At 45.2% G+C, this 12513-nt stretch overlaps 1 protein-coding gene across 1 annotated transcript in view; it reads right to left on the reverse strand.

The window, feature by feature from the left end:
* Positions 1–656: 656 nt before the first annotated feature.
* Positions 657–12513, reverse strand: part of rbp7a (retinol binding protein 7a, cellular) — a 22084-nt gene continuing 10227 nt past the window's right edge. The window contains exons 2-4 of the mRNA XM_073032237.1: positions 12159–12337; positions 4449–4550; positions 657–898 (exon numbers count right to left, since the gene is read on the reverse strand). Coding sequence (XP_072888338.1) covers positions 839–898; positions 4449–4550; positions 12159–12337 — 341 coding nt within the window. The 3' untranslated portion in view covers positions 657–838. The remainder of the gene's footprint in view (positions 899–4448; positions 4551–12158; positions 12338–12513) is intronic.

Here is a 12513-nt window from a genome sequence, read left to right on the forward strand (position 1 = left end):
GGTGAGGGTCAATGCTTCTATTGCTGCTTGTACATGGTGGGCAGGGGGGCTTTGGGGTTCTGATGCTACCTTCATTCATTCATTCTTTGGGGTTTTGTGGATGCCTGTGGAGAGTAAGAATTTCAGGTTGTTATACTGAAATTAAATTGAACCATTGCCCCCAAAGTGGTATCTCACCATAAACATACCATGGAGCAGACTGGTACTGATTGTCCCTGTCCCCTAATTCCTCAGTTACACATACAGGCCTTTCAGCCCAACTGATCCATGCTGACCAAGATTCCCATCTAAGCCAGTCCAATTTGCCCAATTTGGCCCATATTCCCCTAAACCAGAGCTTCCCACCCTGGGGTCCGTGGCACAAAAAACGGTTGGGAACTCCTGTTCTAAACCTTTCCTATCTATGTACCTGCCCAAGTACCTTTTAAATGTTGTTAATGTGCCTATACCGACCCTTATGAGTCAAGTTAGCTCTGATTCTGCTAAAGTGGTTTAAGACCAAATGACACATATGAAGATTGTTTTCCGTTTTTCTATGTTCACTCTCCTTGCTTTCTCCTCTTCCTTGGAGGAAAAAATATTTTTCTCATTGTAAAGAAGCGAATAACAGAATTTCCCAACACCGAGTGGAGAAATAAAGATAACAACCAGTGATATTTCCAAAGCAAAACTACTTGAAATGTGTTTATTTATCTCAGTGTGGTATGAAATGCGGTCAGACCAAAGTCAGAAGACAAAGGGACACTTATCAGTTTTTGATCACTCAAAGAAATGCAGTCTTAACATTTAGCAAAAATCAGGCCAAATAACAGGCTTCACATTTTCTGTTTTCACGCACTTATGTTGAGGATGTTTTCTTATAAACCTGTCTGCACACCTGGTTTTCACAGTAGAGTTCCTAGAAGGAAAGAGATTATGTACGTTAACACTTATTTATTTAGAGACACAGCACCGTAAAAAGCCCAATAAACCCACACAGTCCATTTGGACCCATGTGACCAACAAACTTACTAACTTGTACGTCTGAATAACTTCCAATATAGTGGTCTCCAAATTTCATTGCTAATTATTTTTCTGCATTGATCCTGTCTGACATACTGAGGTGTTACAAGCATTTTCTATTTCCTTTACTTCTCAATACGTGTAGTTTTAATTAAAGAAGCCAAGCCCAGGATGATGCTGGCACTAACAAACTTGTCATTGGTCTTATTTAGAGATACAGCTCGATAACAGGCCCTTCTGGGACAATGAGCCTGCATCACCCGATTACAGCCATGTGATCAATTAACCCGCTAACCCATACATCTTTGGAACGTGGGAGGAAGGTGGAGCACCCGGAGGAAATCCACGCGGTCACGGGGAGGACGTACAGACTCATTACAAACAGCTGTGGGAATTGAACCCGGGTTGCTGGCACTGTAATAGCATTATGCTAACTGCTACATTGCCGTGTCGACCCTAATGCTTCAAGCCCGGTTGTCAACATTCAGCAGCAAAGATTGTGAGACACATTATTGTAACACTTACCATCAACACCTCAAAGTCAAAACCTTTTGTTATCGTCAAAGTATTGGTAAATATTTAAAGTTATTACAACTACTTTCCTATTTACTAAAGAAACATAGAAACATAGAAAATAGGTGCAGGAGTAGGCCATTCAGCCCTTTGAGCCTGCACCGCCATTCAGTATGATCATGGCTGATCATCCAACTCAGAACCCTGTACCTGCTTTCTCTCCAGACCCCTTGATCCCTTCAGCCACAAGGGTCATATCTAACTTCCTCTTAAATATAGCCAATGAACCGGCCTCAACTGTTTCCTGTGGCAGAGAATTCCACAGATTCACCACTCTCTGTGTGAAGAAGTTTTTCCTCATCTTGGTCCTAAAAGGCTTCCCCTTTATCCTTAAACTGTGACCCCTCGTTCTGGACTTCCCCAACATCGGGAACAATCTTCCTGCATCTAGCCTGTCCAATCCCTTTAGAATTTTATACGTTTCAATAAGATCCCCCCTCAATCTTCTAAATTCCAATGAGTATAAGACTAGTCGATCCAGTCTTTCTTCATATGAAAGTCCTGCCATCCCAGGAATCAATCTTGTGAACCTTCTCTGTACTCCCTCTATGGCAAGAATGTCTTTCCTCAGATTAGGGGACCAAAACTGCACACAATATTCTAGGTGCGGTCTCACCAAGGCCTAAAGAACAATTAAAATTATTGGAAAGTCAATCACAATATTATGTTAGAATGCATAACACACACAAAATGGAGGAACTCAGCAGACCAGGCACCATTGATGGACTGGAATAAACAGCTGACGTTTCAGTAACGCTGGGTAACACTGTTTCCTTTGTCTGTATTCATGTTTGGTCGAATGACAACTAGACTTGAATTTAAACTTGATCGCTGGGATTTTCACGCACAACATTCTCTAGAACGGTGCGAAAAACAAAAAACATCCAGTGAGCACGAGGAAACCTGCAGACGCTGGAAATTCAAGCAAGGGTCTCGGCCCGAAACGTGGACAGCGCTTCTCCCTACAGATGCTGCCTGGCCTGCTGCGTTCCACCAGCATTTTGTGTGTGTTGTTGTCCGTCGACAGTGCTTCTCCCTACAGATGCTGCCTGGCCTGCTGCGATCCACCAGCATTTTGTGTGTGTTGTTGTTCGTCGACAGTGTTTCTTCCTACAGATGCTGCCTGGCCTGCTGCGTTCCACCAGCATTTTGTGTGTGTTGTTGTCTGTCGACAGTGCTTCTTCCTACAGATGCTGCCTGGCCTGCTGCGTTCCACCAGCATTTTGTGTGTGCTGTTGTTCGTTGACTGTGTTTCTTCCTACAGATGCTGCCTGGCCTGCTGCGTTCCACCAGCATTTTGTGTGTGCTGTTGTTCGTCGACAGTGCTTCTTCCTACAGATGCTGCCTGGCCTGCTGTGTTCCACCAGCATTTTGTGTGTGCTGTTGTTCGTTGACTGTGCTTCTTCCTATAGATGCTGCCTGGCCTGCTGTGTTCCACCAGCATTTTGTGTGTGCTGTTGTTCGTTGACTGTGCTTCTTCCTATAGATGCTGCCTGGCCTGCTGCGTTCCACCAGCATTTTGTGTGTGCTGTTGTTCGTCGACAGTGCTTCTTCCTACAGATGCTGCCTGGCCTGCTGTGTTCCACCAGCATTTTGTGTGTGCTGTTGTTCGTTGACTGTGCTTCTTCCTATAGATGCTGCCTGGCCTGCTGTGTTCCACCAGCATTTTGTGTGTGCTGTTGTTCGTTGACTGTGCTTCTTCCTATAGATGCTGCCTGGCCTGCTGCGTTCCACCAGCATTTTGTGTGTGCTGTTGTCCGTCGACAGTGTTTCTTCCTACAGATGCTGCCTGGCCTGCTGTGTTCCACCAGCATTTTGTGTGTGCTGTTGTTCGTTGACTGTGTTTCTTCCTACAGATGCTGCCTGGCCTGCTGCGTTCCACCAGCATTTTGTGTGTGCTGTTGTTCGTCGACAGTGCTTCTTCCTACAGATGCTGCCTGGCCTGCTGTGTTCCACCAGCATTTTGTGTGTGTTGTTGTTCGTCGACAGTGCTTCTTCCTACAGATGCTGCCTGGCCTGCTGCGTTCCACCAGCATTTTGTGTGTGCTGTTGTTCGTCGACAGTGCTTCTTCCTACAGATGCTGCCTGGCCTGCTGTGTTCCACCAGCATTTTGTGTGTGCTGTTGTTCGTTGACTGTGCTTCTTCCTATAGATGCTGCCTGGCCTGCTGTGTTCCACCAGCATTTTGTGTGTGTTGTTGTCTGTCGACAGTGCTTCTTCCTACAGATGCTGCCTGGCCTGCTGCGTTCCACCAGCATTTTGTGTGTGCTGTTGTTTGTTGACTGTGTTCCTTCCTACAGATGCTGCCTGGCCTGCTGCGTTCCACCAGCATTTTGTGTGTGTTGTTGTCCGTCGACAGTGTTTCTTCCTACAGATGCTGCCTGGCCTGCTGCGTTCCACCAGCATTTTGTGTGTGCTGTTGTTCGTCGACTGTGCTTCTCCCTACAGATGCTGCCTGGCCTGCTGTGTTCCACCAGCATTTTGTGTGTGTTGTTTGAACATCCAGTGAGCAGCAGCTCTGTGGGTGAAAACACCTTGTTATTGAGCGAGGTCAGAGGAGAATGGCCGGACTGGTTCAAGCTGACAGGAAGGTGACAGGAACTCAAATAACCACACGTTACAACAGTGGTGTGCAGAAGAGCGTCTCTGAACACACAACACGTCGAACCTCGAAGTGGATGGGCTACAGCAGCAGAAGACCATGAACATACACTCAGTGGCCACTTTATTAGATACAGAAGGTACCTGATAAAGAAGCCACTGGGTGCATATAAACTGACTGTATGTACGTACAGTAAAGAGACAGTAGATGTTGTGCATGTAATGGTAGTGGTGATGACCTACCGGGATTCTCAATCCAATAGTACACATACCAGGTATAGGTCATCGCCTTCGATCCAGTGAGTCCATCCCCGGTTCTTCTTTTCTCCCTTCTGAGTGCAAACCAGTTTTCCGTTTTCCCAGGTAACTATTGACTACAGAAAGAAAGGCAAAAGGATGCAAAAGGAATCGTCAAGACTCACTGACTCACGTCGAACGTGGAACAGTACAGCATATTGCCGGCACTTTGGCCTGTGATGTTGTATGGAACAAATTAAACCGATGACCCCTAATTAATTGAACTCCCCTTCCCCACAGTATCCCACCCTTCGGGGTTCAATTCCAGCAGGAGTCTCTGTACCTCCTCTCCGAGGAATGCTGGATTTTCCCTGGGTGCTCAGCAGGCGTACCAAGTAGGTTAATTAGTCATTGTAAATTGTCCCGTGATTAGGTTAGGATTAATTGGGGTGGTATTGGAGTATAAAAGTATAAATTTTGCTGTGTAACCAAAACTATGAAGTCAGTTTTGAAAGTAGGAGAATGAAATCTTAAGAATGTAGAAGACAATGGTGTATTAATGAGAGGTAGCTAAAGAGATGTAGATTAGAACATTGGTCAGTTCTGAGTTTGCTATTTGCTATGCATGCATCCTAAAAATGTAGAAGACAATGGTATGTTAATAAGAGGTAGCTAAGAGAAGTAGATTAGAACATGATTAAGCCAATGGGTAAAACAATAGGGACAAAATGTACGTGTGGTACGTGTGATACGCAACTATAGACCAATTACATAGGCTAATGCGACTGGACCAGGAGATTGCTATAAAAAATGCTGTGTCCGAGGATCGGTGGGCAATCGGCGACTAGCTCAATGACTGTCTCAGTTTTGATTTGCAAATTAAAGTATAACCCTTCTTGAAGAATCTCCTGCGTCTCTTGGTCATTTGTGGGGCACGAGAAACCACGACAGTGGCAAGGTTGCTGGGGTGGTTTGGCTTGAAGGGCCGGAAGGACCAACTCCGTGCTTTATCGCTAAATAAATAAATATTCACTAACCTATCTAAGAGTTAAATCCTGCTATGCTGTCTGCCTCTACCACCGGCTCTGGCAGTGCATTCCAATCCCCAACCATTCGCTGTGTAGAAAAACCCGTCTCACACATCTCCTTTGTACTTTCCCCCTGCTCACCTTAAATACATGCTCTCTAGTACTAGACATTTAGACCATAAGACCGTGAGACATTGGAGCAGAATAAGACCGTTCAGTCCATCAAGTCTGCTCTGCTATTCCATCATGGCTGATTTATTATCCCCCCTCAACCCCACTCTCCTGCGTTCTCCCCGTAACCTTTCGTGCCTTGGCTAAACAACACCGGCCTTAAGTGCAGCCAGTGACTTGGCCTCCACAGCTGCTTGTGGCAATGAATTCCACAAAGTCACCACCCTCTGGCTAAAGAAATTCCTCCTCATCTCTGTTTTAAATGGACGACCCTCTATTCTGAGGCTGTGTCCTCTTGTTCTAGACTCCCCCGGCAAAGGAAACATCCTCTGCACATCCCCTCTGTGTAGGCCTTTCAACATTTCAATCCTGGGAAGTATTATCGTGCTCACACGAGGAAATCTGCAGATGCTGGAAATTCAAGCAACACACACAAAATGCTGGTGAAACGCAGCAGGCCAGGCAGCATCTATAGGGAGAAGGACTATCAACGTTTCGGGCTGTCTGTTCTGTCTATGCCCCACATAATTTTACCAGCTGCTGTCTATTTAGAGGAAACAGCCCCATCTTGTCCAACCTCTCCTCATAACACATGTCCTCCAAACCAGACTGCAATGTGATAAACCTTCTCTGCACTCCCTCCAAAGCCTCCACCTCCTTCCTAAATGAGACACCCAGAGTTGAATGCAATACTCTAAATGTTGTGTAACTAGAACTTTAGAAAGGTGTTAACGTCACTTTCTGACCCTTGAACTCAATGCCTTGGCTAATGAAGACTGTTAAGTTGCATTCTGGAATTATGGTATATCGCAAATACTAATTTTAACAGCAACCAGTCTCCAGATAGAATTTTAAATGCAGCTCTGAACAGTGGACTGCAGAAGCCTGCACGTGCATGAATGCGGCATGGAGTTGGTGGGAATTAACATCCATTTTGGATGTCTGGAATGTGGGTGTGAAGAAAGAGGTGTTTGAGAACTATATGTAATTCAAAGGAAGCACTGTAGATACATCATAACTATAGAATTCCCCTGCTGTTGCCTTTGATCTTTAGCATATAAATAATGTCATGTAATATTGGGTCGAGCAGGCCTCTTCTTCCAGGAGTGTCTTAATGTAATGCCTGTTGCTCGTTCTTGCTGAATAAAACATTTCTATATCCACTAGCTTCAGTGTCTCTGGTAACTCTGTTCATGTCACAAGAAAGGCAAGTGTATCATATTTGAGCAACATTTCTAAGAAAGGATTTGCTGGCATTGAAGAGGGTCCAGTTGAGCTTTGCAAGAATGATCCTGGGAAAGAAGGGGTTAATGTCCCAGGAGCAGTTGCTGACTCTGGGCCTCGATTCACTGGAGTTTAGAAAAATGGGGGGTGGGGGAATCTCATTGAAACCTATCGAATATTGAAAGGCCTAGATAGAGTAGATGTGAGGAAATGTATAAGATTTTTAATACAGATGGACATAGAGCAAATGGCTCTCAGTTAAGTGTGGCAATAGTGCACAAAATCAGTACTAATTATGCTGGAACATTTCTAATTCCGGCTGTGTTTATAAGACGTTATTTGGAGAGACTTATCTCAGAATCATTGTGTGACATTCATGAACCTGTAGGTTCACGAGTAAATTTAATAGGATCCCTGAAGTCTTTGTTTTCTGTTAATCAGCCTATTTACTTCAGGATATAAATATTGCTGAAGTTAGTAGAAAATGTTACTAGGTGGCACACTAACACAGCGGTTAGCGTAACACTTCTACAGTGCCAACATCGCAGGTTCAGTTCTGCCACTGACCACCGGGTGCCCTGCTGTCCTCCCACGTTTCTTTAGAACAGAGAGGAGGAGGAATGTCTTCAGCCAGCGGGTGATGAATCTGTGGAATTTGCTGTCGCTGACGGCTGGAGGCCAAGTAATTGGGTATACTTAGGGCAGAGGTTGATAGATTCTTGATTAGTCAGGGCATCAATGGTTACGAGGAGAAGGCAGGAGAGTGGGGTTGAGAGGGAAAATAAATCAGCAGTGATGGAATGGCGGAGTGAACTTGAGGGCCAAATGGGTTAATTCTACTCCTATGACTTATGGTCTTATGCTCTTATTCCAAATATGTGTGTGGGTTCATAGGTTAATTGGACAGAAGGCTGTAAATTGGCAGCATGGGCTTATTGGGCAGGAAGATCCTGTCACAGTTTGGTACCTTTAAGTAAAAAACTCACTGAAAGAAGCAAAACTGACAAACTTATAGAGAACAACACACACAAAATGCTGGTGGAACACAGCAGGCCAGGCAGCATCTATAGGGAGAAGCGCTGTCGACGTTTCAGGCCGGGACCCTTTGTCAGGACTAACCGAAAGGAAAGATAGCAAGAGATTTGAAAGTAGTGGGGGGAGGGGGAAATGTGAAATGATAGGAGAAGACCGGAGGGGGTGGGATGAAGCTAAGAGCTGGAAAGGTGATTGGCGAAAGTGATACAGAGCTGGAGAAGGGAAAGGATCATGGGATGGGAGGCCTCAGGAGAAAGAAGGTGGGGGGGAGCACCAGAGGGAGATGGAGAACAGGCAAACAACTAAATATGTCAGGCATGGGGTAAGAAGGGGAGGAGGGGCATTAACAGAAGTTAGAGAAGTCAATGTTCATGCCATCAGGTTGGAGGCTATCCAGCTGGTATATAAGGTGTTGTTCCTCCAACCTGAGTTTGGATTCATCTTGACAGTAGAGGAGGCCATGGATAGACATATCAGAATGGGAATGGGACGTGGAATTAAAACGTGTGGCCACTGGGAGATCCTGCTTTTTCTGGCGGACTGAGCGTAGGTGTTCAGCGAAACGGTCTCCCAGTCTGTGTCGGGTCTCACCAATATATAAAAGGCCACACCGGGAGCACCGGACGCAGTATACCACACCAGCCGACTCACAGGTGAAGTGTCGCCTCACCTGGAAGGACTGTCTGGGGCCCTGAATGGTGGTGAGGGAGGAAGTGTAAAGGGCAGGTGTATCACTTGTTCCATTTACACTTCCTTGTTCCGTTTACAAGGATAAGTGCCAGGAGGGAGATCGGTGGGAAGGGATGGGGGGATGAATGGACAAGGGAGTCGCGTAGGGAGCGATCCCTGCAAAAAGCAGAAAGGGGGGGAGGAAAAGATGTGCTTGGTAGTGGGATCCTGTTGGAGGTGGCGGAAGTTATGGAGAATTATACGTTGGACCTGGAGGCTGGTGGGGTGGTAGGTAAGGACAAGGGGAACCCTATCCAGAGTGGGGTGGCGGGTGGATGGGGTGAGGGCAGATGTGCGGGAAATGGGAGAGATGCGTTTGAGAGCAGAGTCGATGGTGGACGAAGGGAAGCCCCTTTGTTTAAAAAAGGAAGACATCTCCTTCGTCCAGAAAAAGAAAAGCCTCATCCTGAGAGCAGATGCGGCGGAGACGGAGGAATTGTGAGAAGGGGATAGCCTTTTTGCAAGGGACAGGGTGGGAAGAGGAATAGTCCAGGTAACTGTGAGAGTCTGTCTATCCATGGCCTCCTCTATTGTCAAAATGAATCCAAACTCAGGTTGGAGGAACAACCAGCTGGATAGCCTCCAACCTGATGGCATGAACATTGACTTCTCTAACTTCTGTTAATGCCCCTCCTCCCCTTCTTACCCTATCCCTGACATATTTAGTTGTTTGCCTGTTCTCTATCTCCCTCTGGTGCTGCCCCCCCCTTCTTTCTCCTGAGGCCTCCCGTCCCATGATCCTTTCCCTTCTCCAGCTCTGTATCACTTTTGCCAATCACCTTTCCAGCTCTTAGCTTCATCCCACCCCCTCCGGTCTTCTCCTATCATTTCGTATTTCCCCCTCCCCTCACTACTTTCAAATCTCTTACTATCTTTCCTTTCGGTTAGTCCTGATGAAGGGTCTTGGCCTGAAACGTCGACAGCGCTTCTCCCTATAGATGCTGCCTGGCCTGCTGTGTTCCACCAGCATTTTGTGTGTGTTGCTTGAATTTCCAGCATCTGCAGATTTCCTCGTGTTGAAACTTATAGAGAAGATGGTAGGAGCAATTACAGGCAGGCCATTTGCACCTCACTATCTTTTCTGGCTTAAAAATCAAACAAGATTGAAAACCATTTTTTAATCAGAGTGTCAGCCAAAGGAGCGGAGGTGGGATGGGTTTAATCTTGATTCACAACTACTATAGCAAAGGAAAGCAATTTAATTAAATATGCAGCCTATTTAAAGAGTGAGGGAAACAAACAAAAATATCTCCTGATACAATCCAGTTAATTTATACTGAAAAATAAAGTTCAAAGTAAGTTTATTATCAACATATGTAAATCATATTATAGTAGGTTAATTAGTCATTGTAAGCTATGCCATGGTTAGGCTAGGATTAAATTGGGGTAGTGCTGGGCATCACAGCTCAAAGGGCTGGAAGGGTCTCTTCCACACTGTATCACAACAAATAAAAATATATAAACTTGAGATTGATTTTCTTGCAGGCACCCACGGGAAAATAAGGAAATACAAAGGCAGAGTCTCTGAAAGTACGTAGGTCTACAGGCTGCCCAGTCTGTTCAGCGCTGATGTGAGTGAAACCATTCACACCGGTCCAGAAGCCTGATGGTCGCAGGGCAACAGCTGTTCCTGAATCTGGTGGCACGGGACACAAGACTCGTTTGAAGTAATATTCAAGTACAACTTCTATACTATATGTAAGATCAGTGATCCCCAGATAATTATCCATTATCTTAAGATAGTATATTGACTGGTTGCATCACAGCCTGATATGGAAACGCCAATGCCCTTGAATGGAAAATTCTACTAAAGGTAGTGGATACGGCCCAGTCCATCACGGGTAAAGCCCTCCCAACCATTGAGCATATCTACATGAAATGCTGACCCACGACTGTGCTGCAACACACAGCTCGAACCACATCATCAAGTTCACCATTGACACGACCGTGGTGGGTCTCATCAGCAAGAACGACGAGTCAGCATACAGAGAGGAGGTGCAGCGGCTAACGGACTGGTGCAGAGCCAACAACCTGTCTCTTAATGTGAACAAAACAAAAGAGATGGTTGTTGACTTCAGGAGGGCACAGAGCGACCACTCCCCGCTGAACATCGACGGCTCCTTGGTAGAGATCGTAAAGAGCACCAAATTTCTTGGTTTTCACCTGACAGAGAATCTCACCTGGTCCCTCAACACCAGCTCCACAGCAAAGAAAGCCCAGCAGTGTCTCTACTTTCTGAGAAGGCTGAGGAAAGTCCATCTCCCACCCCCATCCTCACCACATTCTACAGGGGTTGTATTGAGAGCATCCTGAGCAGCTGCATCACTGCCTGGTTCGGAAATTGCACCATCTTGGATCGCAAGACCCTGCAGCGGATAGTGAGGTCAGCTGAGAAGATCATCGGGGTCTCTCTTCCCGCCATCACGGACATTTACACTACACGCTGCATCCGCAAAGCAAACAGCATTATGAAGGACCCCACGCACCCCTCATACAAACTCTTCTCCCTCCTGTTATCTGGGAAAAGGCTCCGAAGCATTTGGGCTCTCACGACCAGACTATGTAACAGTTTCTTCCCCCAAGCTATCAGACTCCTCAATACCCAGAGCCTGGACTGACACCTTGCCCTATTGACCTGTTTATTATTTATTGTAATGCCTGCACTGTTTTGTGCACTTTATGCAGTCCAGTGTAGGTCTGTAGTCCAGTATAGCTTTCTCTGTGTTTTTTTTTAATTACATAGTTCAGTCTAGTTTTTTGTACTGTGTCATGTAACACCATGGTCCTGAAAAATGTCTCATTTTTACTATGTACTGTACCAGCAGTTATGGTCGAAATGACAATAAAAGTTGACTTGACTTGACTTGACATTGATCCCCATTCTGTTTGGAAACAATCATTGCCATTGTAGGCAATTTTTTTCTACTTTTATCTTAAGATAGTATATTGACTGGTTGCATCACAGCCTGATATGGAAACGCCAATGCCCTTGAATGGAAAATTCTACTAAAGGTAGTGGATACGGCCCAGTCCATCACGGGTAAAGCCCTCCCAACCATTGAGCATATCTACATGAAATGTTGTCTTCATGCTACTGTCATCAGAAAGAAGGTACAAGGACCTCAGGACTTGCACCACTAGGTTCAGGAACAGTTATTACCCCTAGCCATCAGGCTCTTGAACTACAGGGGATAACTTCACTCAACTTTATTTGCCCCATTGAAATGCTCCCACAACCTATGGACTCACTTTCAAGGACTCTTCATCTCGTGTTCTCAATATTTATTGATTACTTATTAATTATTATTATTTCTTTCTTTTTGTATTTGCATAGTTTGTTGTCTTTTACACACTGGGTGAGTGCTCCAGTTGGTATGGTCTATCATTGATTTTGTTATGGTTATTACTCTATGGATTTATTGAGTATGCCCACAAGAAAATGAACCTCAGTGTTGTATACGGGTTGTATATATGTACTTTGTTAATAAATTTACTTTGAACTATGACTTTACTTCCATGACCATTGCTGAACCTCATTAGCCAAAGTTGAGTTCCTACCTTGCATTTGCGATTGTCTAAACATTTTACATCTTCATCAAATTCTTCTCCCACTGTAAACTGGACCTCATAGGTCCTGAAGGTGCTGTTTGTTTTGATGACGAATGAGTCACCGTTCTGCTCAATAACCTTCTCTGGTTTCAGCAGAACTGCAATCTTACGAATAGGAAAGTCAATATCTGTCAAAGGAATGTTAAGCATTAATATCAATGATGTCCACTTTCAGAATACTAAAACAAAGTAAACTTTCATAAAGGCAAACACCAGGAAATCTGCAGATGCTGGAAATTCAAGCAACACACACAAAATGCTGGTGGAACGCAGCAGGTCAGGCAGCATCGATAGGGAGAAGTGC

This window comes from Hemitrygon akajei, chromosome 29 (assembly GCF_048418815.1).
Source record: "Hemitrygon akajei chromosome 29, sHemAka1.3, whole genome shotgun sequence".
Classification (NCBI taxonomy): Eukaryota; Metazoa; Chordata; class Chondrichthyes; order Myliobatiformes; family Dasyatidae; genus Hemitrygon; species Hemitrygon akajei.